At 54.5% G+C, this 20,224-nt stretch overlaps 6 protein-coding genes across 8 annotated transcripts; all 6 read right to left on the reverse strand.

Annotated features, from left to right (window-relative positions):
• Positions 1 to 194: 194 nt before the first annotated feature.
• On the reverse strand, positions 195 to 3,817 carry ABB37_07520 (hypothetical protein; the record flags this gene model as incomplete). The annotated part of the gene is made up of 1 exon (XM_015806186.1): positions 195 to 3,817. Exon 1 carries the CDS (start codon positions 3,528 to 3,530, stop codon positions 195 to 197), a length of 3,336 nt encoding a protein of 1,111 aa, XP_015655108.1. The 5' UTR covers positions 3,531 to 3,817.
• Positions 3,818 to 5,344: 1,527 nt separating this feature from the next.
• ABB37_07521 (putative mitochondrial Carboxypeptidase) lies at positions 5,345 to 6,718 on the reverse strand (the record flags this gene model as incomplete). Its single annotated transcript, XM_015806187.1, has 1 exon — positions 5,345 to 6,718. One exon carries the CDS (start codon positions 6,716 to 6,718, stop codon positions 5,345 to 5,347), a length of 1,374 nt encoding a protein of 457 aa, XP_015655109.1.
• A 1,720-nt stretch (positions 6,719 to 8,438) lies between these two features.
• On the reverse strand, positions 8,439 to 9,022 carry ABB37_07522 (hypothetical protein; the record flags this gene model as incomplete). 2 transcript variants are annotated; one of them, XM_015806189.1, is made up of 1 exon in its annotated part: positions 8,439 to 9,022. In XM_015806189.1, the coding sequence occupies exon 1, from the start codon at positions 8,862 to 8,864 to the stop codon at positions 8,439 to 8,441; it is 426 nt and encodes a 141-aa protein (XP_015655111.1). In that variant the 5' UTR covers positions 8,865 to 9,022. The 2 variants fall into 2 exon arrangements, with proteins under 2 accessions (XP_015655111.1, XP_015655110.1); XM_015806188.1 differs by having other exon boundaries at positions 8,439 to 8,984.
• Positions 9,023 to 9,545: 523 nt separating this feature from the next.
• On the reverse strand, positions 9,546 to 10,791 carry ABB37_07523 (hypothetical protein; the record flags this gene model as incomplete). Of its 2 annotated transcripts, none has more annotated exons than XM_015806191.1 (1): positions 9,546 to 10,791. In XM_015806191.1, exon 1 carries the CDS (start codon positions 10,599 to 10,601, stop codon positions 9,546 to 9,548), a length of 1,056 nt encoding a protein of 351 aa, XP_015655113.1. In that variant the 5' UTR covers positions 10,602 to 10,791. The 2 variants fall into 2 exon arrangements, with proteins under 2 accessions (XP_015655113.1, XP_015655112.1); XM_015806190.1 differs by having other exon boundaries at positions 9,546 to 10,768.
• A 1,240-nt stretch (positions 10,792 to 12,031) lies between these two features.
• ABB37_07524 (hypothetical protein) lies at positions 12,032 to 14,580 on the reverse strand (the record flags this gene model as incomplete). Its single annotated transcript, XM_015806192.1, has 1 exon — positions 12,032 to 14,580. Exon 1 carries the CDS (start codon positions 13,865 to 13,867, stop codon positions 12,032 to 12,034), a length of 1,836 nt encoding a protein of 611 aa, XP_015655114.1. The 5' UTR covers positions 13,868 to 14,580.
• Positions 14,581 to 17,815: 3,235 nt separating this feature from the next.
• On the reverse strand, positions 17,816 to 19,991 carry ABB37_07525 (putative nicotinate phosphoribosyltransferase; the record flags this gene model as incomplete). The annotated part of the gene is made up of 1 exon (XM_015806193.1): positions 17,816 to 19,991. The coding sequence occupies exon 1, from the start codon at positions 19,127 to 19,129 to the stop codon at positions 17,816 to 17,818; it is 1,314 nt and encodes a 437-aa protein (XP_015655115.1). The 5' UTR covers positions 19,130 to 19,991.
• Positions 19,992 to 20,224: the final 233 nt, after the last annotated feature.

Here is a 20,224-nt window from a genome sequence, read left to right on the forward strand (position 1 = left end):
GAGAGAGAGAGAGAAGAAGAGAGCGTAAAAACAAAAAAGGATTTCGAGTGCCGAAGAATGATGACGAACGAGTTGTCCGTGACGCACACACACACACACACACACACACACACCTCACAACAAAAAACGGAGTTTGTGGTGCGGCATTGCTGATACACTGCAAATACACCCAAAAAGACTCTGCTGTTCTTCCTTCACAGAATCTCGAGCTTCCGGCGACTCGGATCTTTCAGGTAGCGCGGCGCGTACTTGAGAAAGAGATCTTGCAATTCGTTGAAGTACACCTCCTGCGCCGCTATCAACACTGCCCGCTCCTTGTCGCGGTCATAGTAGTTCGCTGGGTCAGTGTACATGCGCTGCAAGTCAGGCGGGAGCTCAAAATAAATCGGACGCCCGACAACGGTGGCGCCGGTGACGCGGTGCGGGATGATGTTGCGCACTACGGGCAGCGAGATGCCGAACGTTTCTTGGAAAAGACGCTGGACGACTTGGATAAGACGCGGCACCCGACCAGCCGCGGGTGACGAACGCGTTGCCGACTCGTGCGCTGCGGCTGAGGGGGGAGGAGACGGGGGAGTCGAAGGAGTAGAAGGAACAGCGGCGGTGGTGGGCGACGCACCGGTCGGCTGTTCCTTCGACCTCTGCAGCTCCGCTGGCAGCGGTGGTGCTGGCGATCGAGGAAGGCGCCCTTCGCGATCGCGTGCGTCCTCCTCATCGCGAAGCAGCCGCCTCTCCAGCGTTCTCATGCGGCTCTGCTGCGTTTCTCTCTGCGCGGAAGTGGGGGTGGGGGAGGGAGTTGGGGAGAGGGGGAACGCGTCGTGCCGAGTCGATGGAGGGGAACGGTGGTCGCTAGAATTTGCCACGTCCTCCGCATCCGTGCGACTGGAAACGACGTTGCCGTGGTGGCTGGCCGACGTGCTGCGATGTGGCTGTGGTGGGACGCTATCTGTCCCGTTGTGCGTAGCCGCAGGCATAGACGTACTCCCTGCTGCTTGGGGCGCAGACTCCTCGTGTGAGAAGAACGTGGAGTCGTCGTCAAGCGGGGCGGCGTAGCGCGTGGTGGCAGTGCTGAACTGGTCAAAGTAGTCCGTTTCGCCGAAGGTGTACACCGGCACCAGCCCACTTCGTGTGTGCAGGACGAGTCGCAAAAAGCCTTTGCGTCTGCGCAGCAGCACTCTGGCGGGGCCGTGGCTGGACGAGAGGAGCGCCTCCGAGGCCCCACCCGGAAACAACATGAGATGGTTCAGATCGTCTGGCAACGTGCTCTCGTCGTCGTCGTCGTCCTCGCCTTCTTCTCCCCCGCTGTCTCCATGCGCATGCGTGGGCGGCGCACAGGCCATTCCTTCCCGCTCACGGCGCGTGCTGTTGTTGTACAGCAGCACGCGCTTGCACGTCTCGTACGAGGCATCCATGTATCCGTAAAACATGTAGATCTCCCGCATAATCGGAACGTAAAAGGGAAAGGTCGCGACCACGGCACGTATGCGAATTGTCAGTCGGCGACGGCGCGACGATGCAGCTCCGCCTGCGCCAGGTGCCCTCTGCTTTGTGGCGTCCTTCTCTTCTGCGGCTTGAAGACGCTGCTGATAGACTACCGCATCGGCGGCACTCGCCGGCACCGCCTCGTCCTTGTCAAGACGAAGCACGAACCGTTTCGACACGACGTCGTAGACGTAATATCGGCCTTTAGCGTAGCTTGTGGTGGTCGAGTTCGAGGCGTTCCGCGGCGAAGCGGAGTTCGCATTCCGTTGTCGCGATTCCGTTGGTGACGGGCGCGTCGCCGTGGCGCGGGCGTCGCTCGTTGTGAACGTGTTCGCCGTGCGCAAACGCACACACGTTGGAGAGGAGACGCCGCTCGACGCTGACGTCAACGCGATCGAACTCATTTCTTGGCTGGACGTGGACGCCCCGGTGTCGGCGCACGCGGGGTGCACGACGGCCTCGCGGTTGTCCACAAACAGCTTCGCGTTGCGCTGTGTGACGTTGCTGATCAGATTCACACAACAGCACCACGGAATGATGCCGTGCGGGTGAGCTGCAAAGAAGTACTGAGCGCGACGCATTGGTGGTGGGGGAGGTGGAGGTGAGGGAGGCGCGGACAACGCCTTTGTCAGTTCCGCAGACGAGAAGGACTCCGACGGCCCTCTTGTTGGCACGGCATCCGCGTCCGCGAGCCCGGTGAGATCGTCAGCGGGGGGCGGCTGCGTTGGCCCTGCCCCGTCCGCATCGCTACGACGGCGCAGAAGCCCGCGCTCCTCCGCATCCCAGTCATCCCCGCCGCTGACCTCTTCGTTTTCTTCCTCTGTAGCTTTTGATGACAGGAAAGCCTTCTGCTTCTTGCCTGGTAGACCACCGTGACGTCCGTTGACGTTGGCGGCGGTGCAAGCAGTGGGCAGTACAGGGGCAACGATGGAAGACGACGACGGCAGCAACGGCGGCATGTCGAGGGGCGTGTTTTCTCCCGTGTTGTTGGTGCTGCTGCGGACGGCGACAAAAAATGGGTTGTGCCGCGCACTCGCGGTGGCGGCGGCGAAGTGATGTGACGGTGTGCCGGCCGCACCACCTTCCCCGCCAGAAGAAGAGCGTGCAGCGTCCGTCTTCGAGTTCGAGTTCTCGTGGGAGAGGAACGGCTCTTCTTGTCCGTCGGGGAAGAGAAACAGCGGCAGAGGCCCGTACGCCGGCACGAGCTGCAGCGAGAAGTACCGCTTCCACAGGTAGCATTGGCAGTTCACATACCTTCGATAAAGGCGAAATTTGCACCAGTTCACGAGTCGGTTCCAACGTGTGTCGTTGTGCCGCTTCAGACCCACGTCCTTGTCCCGGTGATCCAAGTAGACAAAGAAAGCGTAGTAGAGAAACACAAGAAGCCACGCACCGAGGAGCGCCACAACCGGTCCGGCGCACAACGCAGCTTGAAGTTGCGGGTTCGTGCCGTCTTTGCTGGCTCCACGCAGGTAGCAGTAGAGGCGCAGCAGGTACGGCGGCCGCACACCCCGCAGCTTCCAGCACGTCGAAACGAATAAAGGAAGCGCAAAGGTGAAGAGAAAAACGAGTCGAATGCTGTCATCCGCGCCGAGCTGCTTCGGGTCCCACGCAGAGGCGACATCTGAACCCGTCGACGCCGTCACGCCCTCCCGCTCCGCCGCTGCCACCTCCGCCGCGTCGCCGCCGCGCTGCTGAATGAGCTTCACGTTACGCCTCCGCAACAGAGCGCTGCGGCGCGCCTGCAAAAACACTCGACTGCTCTGACTGTGCGGCGACAGTGCCTCTGCCAACGAGACGCCGCCGCTGTCGCCCTGCGTGCTCTGCAACTCTGGGCTTTCCAGCTCCGTCAGAGGATTCACGACGCGCAATAAAGGCGGCCGCTTTGCATCTTGTAGCGCGATGACTGAGGCGTCTTCCTCTCCTTTGCGCTCGCCGTGCGTGGCGGACACCGCACCGCCACGCAGAACCGCACCATTGCGTAGAAAGGATAGCAAAGGGAGAACCACAAAAGCAACGAAGAGGCCGATGTAGAAGCAAACGTGCATCGCGCCACGTTATGAGAAGTATTATTTTGAGGAAGAGAGATTTTTTCTCTCTGTCTTCGGCATCAGCGGCAGCAGCGACAAAGCAACCGTGGTAGAGTAATTCATTGAAGGACGGAGGGAGTGGATGCACGCAATGTATGTATAGAGTAAGACGCGTCCGGGCACCTATCACATAATAAGCAAAAAAACGCTTCGCCAAACACACGAAGCAACCAACAAACGACAGCAGCTGTGTCCGTCAATGACGAAGGGTTTGGAGGTGTTCACACCGAGCGACACGACTGAGCTGTCGGCCCCACCCATTCACATCGTCCAAAAATAAACAAAAAACAAGAATAATCAACAGCAACAAGAGGAAAGAAAGAAGTACGTGAAGTGGTGTAACTCATGCGGGAGAGGGAGAGAGACGCAAAGGTAAATATACCTACCGCCGATGCTCGAACTCGGTTACTTGAATTCGATGCGAGAGTGAACCCCACAAGCGAAAAAAACTCGCTGCTGAGAAAAATCGGCAAGCGGCCCCAACTGGATTGCTGAAAGATAAAAAGGAAAGTGGCAGGACCGCGTTGCCATACGTTGGTACTCTCTCGAGCCCGATTGAACAGGTCACTCCGTTTTTTTCTTTTCCTTCTTTACTGCTCCTCGTGTATACGTAGACCAGCACAGCAGAGTGAAAGGCACTCAAGCACGCTCAAAGGCATGCACATCAGCCAAACACCTGCCCGCGAACCGCACACAGAGGTCTTACCACGTATATGCACCGCATCGTTCGCATTGTATACTGCGGCGAGAAACACAATAGGCAACAGGAAAAGCCCGAGTGCCAACTCCATTAAAGCGGAAATGAATATATATATATATTGAATTACAGAAAAATAATAGTAATAATAATACGAGAATGACAACGGTTTCGCTTGCTGTGATAGAAGTAAGAGAATCCTTAATATATATATGTGTGTGTGAATGGGAACAGCTTATTTAAAAAAAGTCCTTTGACGTGTCCATCTCACAGAGAGCGACAGAGAAGGTCGCTGTATACAACACGGAAGTGGAGACAAGGACGGACGAAAGTGTGAAAGAAGAAAGGCGGAGAGCAAAAGTAGATTCGATCAAGGGGGCAGGGAGGCGGAGTTGACTGCTTTATCAGAAGTGGAAAAAAAGAAGAAGAAAGGAAAACAGGCTACGGTAGGACGAAAAACAAAGTACCAGTGTTAAGAAGACTTGACAACGGTGGCGTGCACGCTCCGTGAGTGTACAACACGCGACACGCACCGTACCACAATTAGGCATACCACACAGGCACACACATTTCAGCGCACGCACACTCCACAAGACGCAAATGCAAACATTCACACACCTCTACGCTCGACGAGAAATAAGGATGTGTTGATTTGCTTTCTAAACATCAAAAAAAGGTTGTGGTACGCAGCCCGGTAATGCTGCATCTGCGTCGACACAAACGTGACCGTGTGCCGGTGCGGAATTGTGCTGCCACTAAGCGTAAGATTGTAAGAGTTCCGAAGCGAAATAAAAAAGGACTCTCGTGTGGAGACGGTAAAGAGAAAACGAAGAGGGCGGAGGAGAGGACAAGTCGTGAACGAGCGACCACAGCCTTGTCCAGGGTAGTGAAGAACAACGGCTTGGTGCCACACAGACACGGCCATTTTTCCTTTTAATCCTCGTTGCGCAGGTAACGGCGCTCCAGGTGTGCGCGGAAGTACTTGGTGGTCAGCGGCTCGCCGGTTGCCTTCACCACGACATCCATCATCGTCGGATACATGCAGCCCACGCTCCACACCTTCTCCCGCTGCTTCTCAAGGATGGGTGTCATGTCGCCGGTGCGGATGCACTTGTCCACGGTGTCCTCGCCGATCTCCTTCTTGATGGTGGCCATCAGCTGCGCCGCAAAGATGGACCCGATGGAGTAACCGGGGAAGCCGCCGAAGCCACAGCCGGACCAGTGCGTGTCCTGCAAGACAGCCGATGTCGTCGCGGCCTTCCGTGTCGATGCCGAAGTACTCCTTCACCTTCTCCGCCCACACCTGCGGCACCTGCTCCGGCTCCATCTCGCCGTCGATCAACGCGCGTTCGATCTCGAAACGCATGATCACGTGCATCGGGTAGCACACCTCATCCGCAGCAACACGGATGAAGCCTGGCTTCACCACCTGGTTCAGCTTCCGCACGTTCTCCACCGTGAAGGCGGGCTGGTCGCCGAAGTACTCCCTCAGGTGCGGCGCCATAAATTCCGCAAACGCGCCGGAGCGGCCGATGATGACCTCGCCGAAGCGCGACTGACTCTCGTGAATGCCGGCGGAGCGCGCCATGCACACCGGCTGGCCGAGTTTCTCGCGCGGGCCGCAGCCCGTCTCGTACCGGGAGTGGCCCGTCTCGTGGATCGTCGCAAACACGGACTTCTCGTAGTTGTCCACCGAGTAGTGCGTCGTGATGCGGCTGTCCTCTTTCACCATGCCAGAGAACGGGTGCGGAGCGATGTCGAGGCGGCCCTCCGGATCGTAGCCCCACACCTGCGCGAAGAACTTGCCGACAGCAGCCTGCTTCTCCACTGGAATCGGCGTCTGGAGCGGCACGATGGAGGCGTCGATGTCCTTGCGGTTCTCCTGCACCTCTCGGATCAACTGCGGCAGCCAGGACTTGATGTCGTTGAAAATCTCCTCCAGCGTTTCCACCGTGAGGCCGGGCTCGTTGTGCATCAGCATGGCACCGTACGGCGTCGTGTCTGCCATGTGCAAGGCACGGATGCGGGCCTCCTCACGGCCGATCTCCACCACCTGCTTAAAGTACGGCAGGAACATCTGAAAGTCGTTCGCAATCTTTGCCTTGGCCCACACCCGCTGCGCTGTGTTCGTCACTTTTGCTTTACGCTGCACGAACTCATCAGTGAACATCATCTCCTCCTTCACAATGCGTTGCATCTCGCGGAAGTTGGCGCGTTCCACGTCCGTCATCTCACCCTCTGCAGTCGCCGCCTCTGCGACCATCGCCTGTACCTCTGGCGAGGAGTACATCTGGTGGATGTGGTTCTTGAGCACAGCCATCGCCTCTCCGCGTGCCTCGGTGCCGCAGGGCGGCATCATGACCGCCGCGTCCCAGTTGCCCAGGGAGACAAAGTGCTGAAAGCGATAGGCCTTCTCGAAGACGTCCTCCAATTTCGTGTAGGCCTCCATGATTGGTGCGAGTTTTGTGTACGTGGTACTTTCGCGTTTTCCGTCGCTTGCGAACGAAGATGAAACAGTAAAAGGAAAGAAGTAAAATATCTCGACAGCGGAGTTATTTGAGGACGACGAGGTCAGATTCAAGGTTTGGCGTTTTCACTTTTTAAAAAAGTAAAGACAATTACAGTGGTAGCGATGAAACGTGTTAACTAAGAACAGTCGGCGTAGTTGTGTGTTTCATGCAAATGAATAAGTAATTAGGATGAGTGTTGGAAACGCAGGAATAGAAGGGAAAAGCAAGACAACAGATACGGAGAGAACGGGAAGGAGTTGCACACACGTCCTCTACCAATGAAAGGGGAGTACCAACGCACAGAAAAAAATATGGCGAAGTCGTCCTTGAGGCTAGTAGATTGCGCCTACGCGATACCCATTCAGTGGCAAAAGTTCGCGCTGCCACCACAAAATGCGAAGAGCAAAACGAATGATGCTCTTCCCACAACGTGAAATGGCGGGTTTCGTCTTCTAACACTCACACACGTGTCCCAACGCATTAAGCTTCAAATACTCAGCCAGGCGGCTTCCTCTTGTTTCTCATCGTGGCTGTGTTCGTTTGTTGGTGTGTGCCTGTACATATACATGTAGTCGTTGCAACTACAAAACGAGTAGAAGTAAAATACGTAAAACAAAAATAACAGAAATACCAGCAAGAAAGAAAAAGGAGCAAAAAAGAAAGGAGAGGTGCAAAGCGACCCCCGTGCGGAGAGCTCGAAACGGTTTTGAACAGGGAATGAGGGGGGCGGGGGGAAGGGAAGGAGGGCTTACCTTTCCTTTCCGAGACCACGTACCCGCCCAGACGCGATAGAAGTTGCCCCTCCTGTCAAATAATGGTAATAATAAAGCAAAAGAACACTGGCAACCGAAACACAAAAGAGAACACAAAATGAATGGAGAACCAAAGAAAACAAAAAAATGCGAAAAGAAGTATTGTCTACATCGGACTGCTCTTTCCTCTCCCGCGAAAAGGGACGCGTGAGGAGAGACTGTTGTCAACAACGGGATAAAGGTGAAGAGTTGAAAGAAAAGGTATATAGATGTGAGGAAAGTATTTTCGGGTAACGAGCAGATCCCTGTTACATGCGTGAAGATAGGCGGGGGGGGGGGGTACGGCAACACGCACAAGATAACGACTGACCGTTCCATTCATTCACCTTCAGGCTAGGCTTCCCCTCGTCTGTCAAGAGCACCAGCGTTACCGGCAAACATTAAGAGGGAGGAGAGAAGAAAAAAAATAGCACGACACTCAAACGCCTTAGTGTATATATATATAAGTGTGTGTGTAGTGTGGTGTGTTCGAAAGCGGCTAGTGTCCTTCGTGTGCACTCTCGTTTCAAGACGTTTTTTGTCCTCTGAAGCCGCGCACACGTGCTTTTTGTGTTTCTTGTGTGTGTGTGTGTGTGTGTGCTCCGCAAAACAACCGAGCTGCATCGAAGACGAGTAGGAACTCGGTGTTGTTCTCGGAGGAAGCACAAAGAGCACCGGCGAAGGAGGATAAAGTGGGGTCGCCACGCTCCACTCGGCTGATGTAATCAAACACGAAGCAAATAACCACAATACAAGGAAAAAAGAAACACACGGATAATTTGTTGTACTTCGCACCCATTAACAACGCTCATACTGCAGTTACACGCGCCCACCGCATACCAACGCGCTCTTCCGCCTTCGCCGCTCTCTACGACGGGTAACGCTGTAGGTAGTTGCGCACGCCGCCAAGCAGAATGCCCACCGCGCCTTCCTCCGGGGGGTGGTGATGAATCTTCGAGAACTCGTTGATGTACTCCCGTGCGGCGAGGTCGTCCACATCCGGGCTTTGCGCGGACACAAACACGAAGACGTACCCCGCCTGCTTCGCGTGCGGGGCGACGTCGCTAATGAGTTGGGTGTAGTTCAGCTCCTGGAATGGCTTGTTGACGCTGCCAGGGATATGAAAGTTGGCAAAGTCCTCGGCGGGACGGACGTCTACGACCACCACGGCCCCCTTGCCCGGCGTGTGGAGGAGGGCGTGCAGCTCCTCGGCGGACACCTCGGCCGGGCTGTGCTCCTCGACGCTCTCGACCATCGCCTTCGACAGCTCAAAATTTGCTTTCGTGTGGGGCATCGTGCTATTCGTTATGCTGTGACGTTGTACGTTTGCGTGGGTGCTGTTCGCGTAGGAGTGTTGTCCGTTAAATGGGACCCGATGTGGGGTTCGATCCGTGTTTGGTTGGTAAAGGTTTTCTTTTTTTTTGGAGAGGGAGAAGTCGATAAGGATAACACTGTTCGGGTCAATGCATGCGCAACGAAAGGATGCGGACGTATACGTGTTAAGAGAGCAGACAAGAACAGCAAAAGAAGAACAGAGCCGGGGTTGGAAGTACACTACCCGAAAATCCACCGATGACATCTCGGACAAAACGAAGAAGAGAAGGGCACGCGCACACAGTCAAATACGCCTCACCCATGTTGCCTTCTTCACATCAGCGTCCGCCAGCCGCCTGCGCATGCGGCGGAAGAGGTGACGCAGAGCCGAAGGAGCCTTTAATGCGTCTTTGCAACCCAACAGAAACGTTTGCTTGCCTTTTCTCTTTTCTCTTTTTCTTTTTTTAAGCCCGTTTCACACAACACGTACGTGGGGGGACGCGTGGATCTGGCAAAAAGCGGTGCTCCCCACTACGCTCGATGTGAGGAAAACAAACTGAGTGAAGCACCAAAACGCAAACAAATCAATTAATAGCAACAATCAAACATGAAGAGTGTGGTGAGCCGCGATTCAATAAGTCATTCTTCCATATATTTGCTTTCATCGACCGAACTCCGTCGCCTGCTCCTTCTTCAGCTCCGCCTCCTCCGCCGCATCAAAGTCGTTGTCGACACCAAGAAAGGTCCGCACACCTTCCAGGTCGCGGTCAATCAGGTAGGACGCGAGCTTCGCCGCGGCAAGTTGGAGAAGCTCTTCATAATTCAGCAGCGTCGCCGCCTTCACCATCTGCACCGTGGTGAGCTCATCCCAGTCGGAGATGAAACGGCGGTCCTTCGCGTCGAGGTACTCGACGAGTGGTAGCGTCATGGGACGCGGGATCGAGCGGGTTTTGACGACGTACACGCGATACCGGCCGTCTTCCGCGCCGAAGGCGGACATGCGGAAGCGGTACGACATGTGCCGGCAAACGCGCTCCAAAATATCCCCGGTGAAGTAGGGGAAGTCGAGCTCCACCTCGGCAGGCGGCGGCGGCGCGGCGGGGGACGACGGGTGCAGCGGCACAAAGGACGGCACCTGCGCGGTCGACGTCGACGCCTTCGCGGGGCTGTCGAACTCACGCGTCGGCTGTGGGCCCCACAGGCTTGCTAAAATGTCACCCGTCGGTGCCTCGACTCTGGGGCTCGAGCTGGACGCAGCACCAGCAGCAGTGGAGGATGTGGTGATGGCGGCGTTGGCGCCGCTGCTGGATGGGGTGGCGGCGGCCGCGGGGGCAACAGGAAAGAATTCCATCAAGTCCGGCACCGCCGCTTTCACGCGCACCGCCGAGGCGCTTTGTGAGACGGTGGGGGACGGGGCAGGGTCGTCGAAGAGGTTCTCCAAGTCGTGCACCGTCATGGAGGCGCCGGCGGCTGACAAGTGCGTTGACGGCTCGCCCACCTCGCTCAGAAATACCCCAGCAGCTCCGTCGTTGTTCGAGATGGGACTAGAGGCGAGTTCCTGGCCATCGAGGAGGTCGCGAAGGACATAGGAGGCTTCGGTGGCGACGGCGCGGTTCACACTCACGCGGACGCCGTCGGAGGCGATGAGGATCAGCGTCTGACCTGCACTTGCGTTCACGCTGAACGTTGATGACGAGGGAGAAGAGCGCTGCGCCATGACGCACTAGTATTTTAAACTAGGTTTTTCTTCTCTAGGCGGCAGCCTGTTTCCCTCTCTCTTTCTCACTTTTGTTTTGCGGAGGGAAACAAGTGTAGGCGAAACGATTGTGTACAGAGACAAATACGGTGTGCTAGTGGCACGAAGAGCACGGGTATCTCTTCTGCTGTTGGTGTGGCGAATTCGATACTTTTCTCCCCGCAAAAGTGTCAGCACGAATCCACGTTCCGCAGAAAAGCCGATCCGCCCACGATGCAGACAGAAAAGCAAACGTAATAGTATTGGACGCAGTGACGGAGACAACGCTGCGATGAAAGCCTTCACGAAACAAAGGAGAGACAAGCAGGCCCTGCGCAATAAACCGCGGCAATGAAACACTCTCTGTGTTCTCTGAAATCCAAGCAACCACCTGGACCAGTTCCCTGGTTTAGGATTTGCACACTACGCTCCAGAAAAAAAAAACCCACAAGCTGATCTCGCTTCTCGGCTGCGAACGGCGGACAGCATCGGCTTTCCTCACATATTTTTCTTCTTTTTAAGTACCACCGTTGTTCTCCGATACGTTGGGTGGCTTTAGGAAACGAAGTTCTTTGGACACTCTTCTGTGTCGGCATTTACAAGAAAAGAAGGGGCACACACCACTCAACGACAGAAAAGGCGTGAGGGCTCTGCGTAGCGGCGCCGGTGAATTACATTAATGCACGCACAACACCACCAGAAAGAAAAAAGAAGGCGTCACACAACGACGGTGAAGTTAACAAACAACCAAACAGAGCCACCACATATCGTCGCCGTCCCTAGGGCTCGTGGCCGTGAATGACAGCCGCACGATGCCCTCACAAACAGACAAGCGTAATGTGCAGAGGGAGGGATGTGTGGCACGTCAGACCACTGAGTCCGTTTGAAGAAGGCAAACGGCAGACCAACGCAGCAGCTATCTTTCTTCTACTCCCTTTTCCTTTCTTCTTTCTTTTTATAACCGAGACAAGCAATGATGGAGGGAAAAAGAAGAGGCATCGCCGCGTTCCATGCGATTCCCTCCCTTTCCGGGTTATTTAGGCTGCGAAAGGCGCGGTCACCGCCTCAAACGTAAAGGACACGAGGTCGGTGACGCAGTTAGCGCCTACTGCCTCAGACATAGACGCACACACCTCTCCTTTTTCTTTTTTTTTTCTTCGTTGCAATCACACAATAGGCGCCCGCTTGAAGCCACCGACTGAAACCCTGCGGGTTTTCCTTTGCGCCATTAACGGGCGTCCGTGCTCCTTTGCTCTCCCCCTATTCGTCTTTCTCCTTCCGTGACGGCGAAGCGGCACGAGCTGCGCCACAATTGGCAACGCGACGAGTACAGCCAACGTTGAATCATCCGTGGCCAAGGAGGACTAGACAGAACAAATTACTATCTTTTGCGCAAAGCATCGACAACCCCATCACGCTCTCGGCCGCTCCCACGTCGTCGTCTCCGCCCCTGTCTGCGGATCCCGATAGGCGTAGTAGGTCTGCTTGTACTCTTCGGAGAAAATCGGGCGCCATCCAGGCGGCAAGGCGTCGCCCTCCACACGAGGCGGCGGCAGCGGAACTGCAGATACCGCCTGCGCCGCTGCAGAGCTTGGCTGCTGCTGCTGCTGCGGTTGCGGCTGCATGGCAGGATTCTCCGCTTGACGTTCGCCACTCCGCGGACCAGAGGTAGTGGAAAAGAGCTGGGAAGAAATGGTCGTTGCCGCAGGAGGAACAGAGGAAAACGTCGACGCCGGAGCCTCGTACCGCTCCGGCCCCCTCGCCGGACGGTTGCGATCGTAACGGCTGTTGACGTCGCGCCGTGCCTCCTCCCGTCGCGGACGACCACGAAAGTGGCGTGAGCGGGACGACGACCGCGATGACGACCGCGATGGCGACGACGACGAGCGTGACGATGACCCCGAGTAGGAGTAGCTGCGTGAGCGTGACGAGCTGCGGGAGCGTCTGCCGCTGCGGCCTCGACGTGCCGGCGGGGAGCGCCGTCGCCGATCGAATCGATCCTCCCTCTGGTGCTGGTGCGACGACCGCGGCAGTGCAGCGGGTGGACGGCGCTCACCGGACACTCCGGACTCCGCCCGCTCCGGTGAGTCCGCGTCTGGCACGGAGGCGAGACGGTTCGCGTGGGCGTCGTGCTGCCACTCCCGCGGCGCCCGCACCGCGACGAGGGCCGCGTCGTGCGGGTCCACCGTATTCATCATGTCTTTTTCCTGATGCCGCACGACGATGGCACGGTGGTAGTTGCGCTCCCCGTTTGGGTGGAAGCGGCTCTGGCCATTCGGGGTGCTGTAATAGGCGTTGAGGTAGTAGCGCACCTCTGCGCAGATGGGCCGCGGCTGGGCGTTGCCCTGTGGCGACGCTAGCGGGCCGCGCCCCCGCTCAGGTCTGCGGCCGTCCTCCGCCTCACTCACGAACTCCACGGCGCGGTGCGTAAAGACGCGCACGACGTGGGCGGCTGCCTCGGCGCTCGCGAGCTCGACAAGCGCCTTGATCACGCGTTGCTGCGTCGTGCGGCGGGAGTCGATCAACACAATCTTGCGTGGCTGGCACTCTGCGAGAAGCATCTGGTGCACCATGAAGGGAGACAGCGGAAACATGGAGGGCAGCTCGCCGCGTACGGCGCGCTTATCCTCCTCGCGGATGTTGCGGTGACGGTTGTACACCTCCTTGAAGTGTATGGAGACGACGACGGTGCTTTTCTCCAGGGTCTGGCCCGCTGAGGTGGCACCCGGGCCTGTAGATGCAGCCACCACAGCGCGTTGCGAAGACGCTGGTAGCGATGCCGGTGCCGGTGCCGGTGCCTGTGCCGCTGCAGGCGTAGGCGCAGGCGCAGGCGGGGCAGCGGCGGAAGGACTGCGCTGCAGCGGCAGCGGTGGTCGCTCGCGGCCGCCGACGCCCCACGTCACGACCCCCTCCACTAAGATCTTCTCATCGCCCAGCTTCAGGTACCCGCGGCGCAGCTCAAGTGCGCCGTCCTCCGTGCGAAGGACGACCTCGACGTTGTCCAGCAGGTCCCAGGTGGCCTTGGCGGATTTGAAAAAGACAGCTCCGCACTCCATCACGCCCTCGCCGGAGGTGCTGAGGACGGGGGATGAGTTCAGCAGCATATGGGTAATGCCGTTGTGCGGGTAGGAGTCGTCGAAGAGCTTGCGCAGCGGCAGCACTGCGCCTCGCAGCGGCGCCGGGAGGTCGAGCAGCACCAGCGCAGTGCCTTTCAGCACGGCATCCTCGTAGTGATGTGCCGTTGGCATCCTACGCCTTTTGCTTTGAAAGACCAAAGTTGAAGTTGAGCAAACGTCACCGGCAAGCGAGCGGCTTACCAGAAAACAATAAAAAGAAAAGACGGACAGGTGTGAGCGGCCTGAAGAGCGCGGCAGCCACACACGCACCCACACGCAGCCTCACGCAGTTGCTCAAAGGAGAGCGGGGCAGCGATGCTACTCGAGGTGAGGCACGAGTGAGAGGGAGGAAAAGCAACAACAGCAAGACTCTCAGCGCCGCCTACAAGGATCTCTAGGACCCCGGCGCAGCGTGGGTAGTCGACAGCTACAGGAATGCGACTGCGCTGCGGAGACGCACGGCACTGCTTACAACACCTACGCAGGGTTGCGATCCTTTATCGTGACCGAGAACGACAACAAGCTACGCGAGCAGATCTCCACAGCGAATTCAACTCCAATACTTGGTCCAAGTTAAGAGGATGCTCCTACACGACAGCTACACGAGAAAAGCCGAGACACGCACACACAGACACACAAAGACAAACACAGATGCACACCAGAGAGACAAAGGCCGAACGACGCTCAATCAATTTGACTTGACGATTTTTTTAAGCCGAAAACCGTAAAGCGACGAGTTCTACGAGTGTTGGAGGCACCACCGAAAGCTGCACAAACGTTCAGGCCGTCTGCGCCCAAAAACCCCAACGAATGTTTCCTTTGCTAAAGAAAAATTGAGACCTTACTTTTGAAAATGTATCGATTTGAAAGTGTGTGCAGATGTGCCAAGAGTGGTGGTGGTAGGAGTGGGGGACGCCCACAAAAAGGGAGTGAGGAGCAGCGGAGAGAAGGGAGGGGGGGGGGGGCAACAAGCAGTTCGAAAAGCCAAAATGGACCACACCGCGGAAGCTTTACCGTGACAGAACACATGGGTAAAAACAGGTCGTCGTGCCGCTCCCCTGGGGACAACCAGCTGTGAGCAGTTAAAACTCATTAGTAGCTTATATTCGGACACTTCAGATGACCCTTGCGGCAAGGTAATGAAGTGACAGGTCTGTATTCAGGGCCCAGAGAAACACTCGCGACTTAAACACTATTTGAAAAAAAAAACTTTGTGTGCGGTTATTACTGGTCAAACAACCGCCGCAAGCAGTTCATTTAAACCCAGAAAAACAAGATAGTCTTTGCCTTTTAGCCGAAACAGGAGCTGTGTTTAAGAGGCACAGAGTCTGCTTGAGAGTTAGACTCAAGAGCACCTCCTTCGACACGAGCAGGAGAGAGAAAAAACAAAACAAAAGAGTGGCCCTTGTGGAGACACCTTTCGCTTCGGTTTCTCTCGCTTTCCATTGGGGCCAGTTTGTGCGAGAGCACCACTGTGAAAAACGCTTACGGACGCTGTTAGCGCTTTATTAAACCTCCACCTGCGAAGAAACAAAAATAAAAGGCGAAGACGCAAAAAAGAAAAGAGAAGACACAGCTTTCAGAGGAGGAGGAGAACGCCCTTTGCTTTTCGTTTTCTGCCACTGGTACACACACGTACACACGTACCGGTGGTGCCCAGGACACGTAGAGTGGGATGATAATAACAATCGGAATCATCGTACGAGTTCTTGGTGGGCAATACAGCAAGCAAACGAGAGCATTTTGGGCAGTAATTCAAGGAGATAAAAACAAAAGAAAACACTATCGATGTTAAACAACGTTAATTAGTAGCCGTGGCAAAAATAGTAATCATAAAAGAAGGAGGAGATGAATTTAACAAATCAATAATAGTAGTAATAGAAGTCAGTTCTTTGTACCTTTTGCGGTGCGGAACGTGCTACGCTCCAACGTAAAGAAACGCTGAGGAGATATTGTAAAGAAAGAATTCCACACAAACAGAGAGAGGACTGCAGGAAGGGGGAAGAAGAAAGAAAAAAAGCATCGAGTGCATCGATACTGCCTGAGTTCTTCTTTGTGGGCGCCTCTGTTTCCCTTACACGCGCGCGCCTATAATAATAAAAAAGCCAAGAGAAGAGAAGGAAAGAGAAGAGAAAACTGGACTGTTACAAAAAGCCGTGAGAGATAAGCCGACAGTACTAGTCAAGTAACTACGTGAACGGCGAAAAACAAACAAACAAGCAACACAACTACTCACACACGGATTCCGTCAATACGACTAAAAAAAAAAGGAAAACGGGCGAAACGAACAAAGGCGAACAGCAGTGGGTTCGGTGTGAAAGAGAAAAGGGAAAGCAGTAGCAGCAGAAGAAAAGGGTGAACATAAAGCACGGTGCTCATCACCGCCCACCTTTATCATACCCTTTCATTGCAGCCCTTCGTTTTTTCTCTTTTACGTTTCACAATCAATTTACTTTGCTGAGGTGGACAGAAAGAAAGAAAAGAACGCTTCGTTCAGCTGCTAAACGTCGATCCCGAGAAACGCTTGCTGTAGGACAGCAGTCCATCACATTTCGGCACCGCATTTGAGGCAGCACGTCATCTTCTTTCTCTGCCCAGGCAAAGAGAGAGGGGGAGAGAGAAAAGCACGCGGAAACGCGTCCTACTCAAGAACAGTCGAGGGGAAAAATACACAAAAACAAAAGGTTGATAAAAACGGAAGGTTACAGAGGAGGCAGAAGGGCTTTTTTTGCAATAGAGAAGTCGTAAAGAAGAGCGAGAAAAGAAAATGGCCGTCAATAGTAACAGCAGCAATAACACCCTACGTGCCGCATGCAACGTGCACAACGACACCACCGGAGAATAGACGTGATGAAACGAAAACAGCACAAAAAGATAACTGCATAACAGAGATTTCTTCTGGTCTCTCCCTCTCTTCCGCATCAAGCAAGCCGGACAATCGAGCATCATCGTCTTCGACTCTACCATTTTGGCGCCGCCCCACTCCCCAACGAGAACACACACACACACACACACACACAACGAAGGAAGCACTCTGGGTTGTAATATGTAAACCACATGAAAGCAAAAACGGCACCTAAAAAAGGAAGCAGGGACGCTTTGCCAGCGAGGATACCCAGAACAATGAAAACATGACTGAGTTTAAGAAGAGAGCGACACGTGCGGTTGTGTGCCGGTGCGGGTGGAGTAGCGCATTCGATTTTATATGAATTGCTGAGCCTACACGACCCTTTTCTTCTTGTCGACCGTGAAGCAGGTCGAATAATAATAGTAATAATAGTAGTACTAACACTGATGTAAGCTTGCAGATGAAACCGTCTGATACGGCACAAGACGCATTGCCGGAGAGCACAAAAAAAAAGCAAGAGTATTTCAACAACAACAAAAAAACCGGAGAAGCAACCACGCATCTTCATGAGAATTCGCTCTTTCGACGCTTTTGAAACTTATCATCGAGTCTCCTTAAGCCTTGCTAATTGAAATCGAAATCATACTTCTCCGCCTCTTCGCGCTCTCTTCACGTTTTAGTCCGCCACAGCAAACAACAAAGAAACAAACAAAAACATGAAGTGTTGCAGTCAATCATCAAAGCAAAATCTGTTACCACCTCTTTACTTTGATGATGGCTCAACGAAGAAAGAAAGAAACTAACAATAGAAATAAACTCACCAATATGAAATAGAACTGATGAGTCCGTCGAAGGCGGGGAAAGAAAAAAGCCAGCCGTATATAGATATATTATGGTTTGTGGAGAGAAAAATGCAAGGATAAAACAGAAACGAAAGAAAAACACTCACGCGCAACGAGCGTCAGACCTGTCAGCCAATTGTTTTACACAGCTGCGCTGCATCTGTCGCGGGCATTGCGCGCCGGTGTCGTTTTTCTCCTTTTGTGGTCGTTTTTTTTCCTTTTCCTTTTAAAAACGACAGCAGCAACAAAGCAAACAACCAAACAGATAAATAAGGGAGAAGAAAAAAAAAAACATGATCAGATCCGCACCGATTGCCTCCCGTTTCATTGCCCACCCGCTACGATTCGTGCCGCGCACAGTTGGCCAGCGGTGCGTGCGTGTGCTCGCCTTCACTTTCTAACATTCTTGCTCTCCACCGCCTTCCCAAACTCTTCCAGTTTCATTTCCGTAACGGGGCTCAACTGCACGTTGAACACCTCCATCAACTTCTCCACATAGGCCTGGTCCTTGCACATGCTCTTGCCGGGGCTATCCGACACCTTCGCGACGGGCTTGCCCTGGCAGCGCACCATCTTGATGACAATATTCATCGGGCGAACCCCCCTGATGTAGCACGTCAGCTGCGTGCCGATGCCACACATCACATTCGTTGAGTTCTTGAACTGGTTGTACAACTCTACCGCTTTTTCCAAATCGAGGCCGTCAGAGAAGACGAGCGTCTTGGTGTGGGGATCAATGCCGAGCGTCTTGTAATGCGCCACCGCCTTCTGGCCCCACTCCGCAGCCACGCCGGAGTCCTGACGAAGGCCCTGGTAGGCGTTGGCCAGACGCGCGTCGAAGTCGCTGAGGAAGGCGTCCATCGTAATGCAGTCGGTCAAGGCCACACCGAGGCAGTGCGGGTACTCCCGCAGCCAGTAGTCCAGCGCCATAATCTGCGAGCGGCGCAGCTCCGGCGAGAGCTGCTGGAAGGCCTGAAACCACTCATGGGCCTGCGTACCTACCGGCGGCATGTTCAGGCGCCGCGCCAAGTCGTAGTTGCTGGTGCCGACGAGGTGCGGGCCAAAGCGGGCATCCTCCTTCAACGCACGCACAATGGCCTCCTGCACAGCTTTGCTGAAGCGACGGCGGCTGCCGAAGTCGGCCACCTTGAAGGTCGCGAGCTCCTCCTGGGTGTGACGCGCGAAGAAGTCATCCAACCGCTCGCGCAGTGTCGAAATCGCCTCGGGAACGTCGACGTGCGGGCGGCGGCTGTGCTGGGCCACCTCGCTGATGATCGCCAACAGAGGAATCTCCCACAGAATCGTCTCCACCCACGGACCTTCGACGGTCACCACCAGGTCGGAGCCGTCCTCGCCAAACTCGTTCCTCTCGCACGACAGCACCGGCTGAATCGAACGGATGTGCACCTGCTCCGGCTTGTAGCGGTAGTTGCGCAGGTATTCCAGGTAGTCGGCCTTGAAGTGCGGCAGCGTGCCCAGGTAGGCGTACTCTTCCTCCGTGAGGCGCACGTTGGACATGGAGGCGACATGCTTGCGCACCGCCTCTGCGTAGATGCCGAGGTGGTCGTCCTTGTTGCGGCAGTTGAACTCGTACGACGTGACGACGGTGGGGTGCTGGTGGAACACCGCCTGCTGCATGTGCAGCTTGTAGGCGTCCGTGTCCAGGAAGGACGTGATTATAGGAGTGAACTTGTTGTCCGTCATGTTTTTTCGTTCTTGTTTCTTCGTTTCAAAAAAAAAATATGCAACGAAAGAAACTGCAGTGGCAGCGGCTCACAACCGAACACGGAGAAAATAAGCTCGAAGATAACTAGTAAAAAGAGCTGATTAGAAAAAGAAATAGCGAAGAGCAAATAGAGGTATGTTTAAAAGAAAAGTTTTTTTTGTGGAGGTTCACTGAGCTGGGAGCAAAAGAAGATACGGAAGTCACAAAGATGTGCGTCCGGCGCTTTAGTAAGTGCGTGTCGGTGCTAACGAGACGGTCAAGAGACTATGTATGCTTTAGTCCAAGAGCCGAACACAGAACATCAAAGAGAGCAGAAGAAGCTGATGTAAATAGAAAGCTGCCGATGGGAATAAACAGGCGTACGGTTTTGATTCTCTTTCTCGGGGAGAGAGAGAGAAAGAAAATAATAATAATAATAAATTGAAAGAGGCGTAAGACAACAGGAGCAGCGGAGAACAAAAGGTCGAGACGGGTAAGCAACTAGCAAAAAAAAAGTATACTTTAAACGGCTCCACCAGTTGGGTTTGTTTGGCAACCTGCACGGGTACGGTCTCCGCGCTCCTCCTCCACTTTCTGGGTTTCCTCCGAGGAAAAGGAAACGGAGAATAAATACTACGACGAAAACGGCAAGAAGTAAAGCAAAAAAATTACTGTGGAAATTGAAAGAAAAAACCAGAGGCAATAAATAATCGTCGCTATGAGCGGGCGAGCAACTGGATAAATCGCGCAGCTGTGGCAATAATAGATCGTGGAGAGAACCAAAAGGCGATGTAAAAGAAAATAATAGTAGTGACCGTCGCGAAAGGAAAAACACTCAGAAGATGAATCAATAATCCATTCTTCGTCGGAAGGCGGTGGTGGATGTGCACGACAATACGGGTGCGAGTATTTTTTGATAAACAGGTAATGTGAGAGAAGGTTTAGTGATAATAATAGAGGAGGGAAATTGGCAGGAAGGAGACGACAAAGGCCAGAGAAAAACAGCGTGTATGATAACCTTTACGCGGGGCATACAGTCACAAGGCTTTACTCGCAGTTTACTGCGATCCGCTCTAAGATTGAGCTGCTGTTCT

Source organism: Leptomonas pyrrhocoris (genome assembly GCF_001293395.1).
Source record: "Leptomonas pyrrhocoris isolate H10 chromosome Unknown, whole genome shotgun sequence".
NCBI classification, from domain to species: Eukaryota; Euglenozoa; class Kinetoplastea; order Trypanosomatida; family Trypanosomatidae; genus Leptomonas; species Leptomonas pyrrhocoris.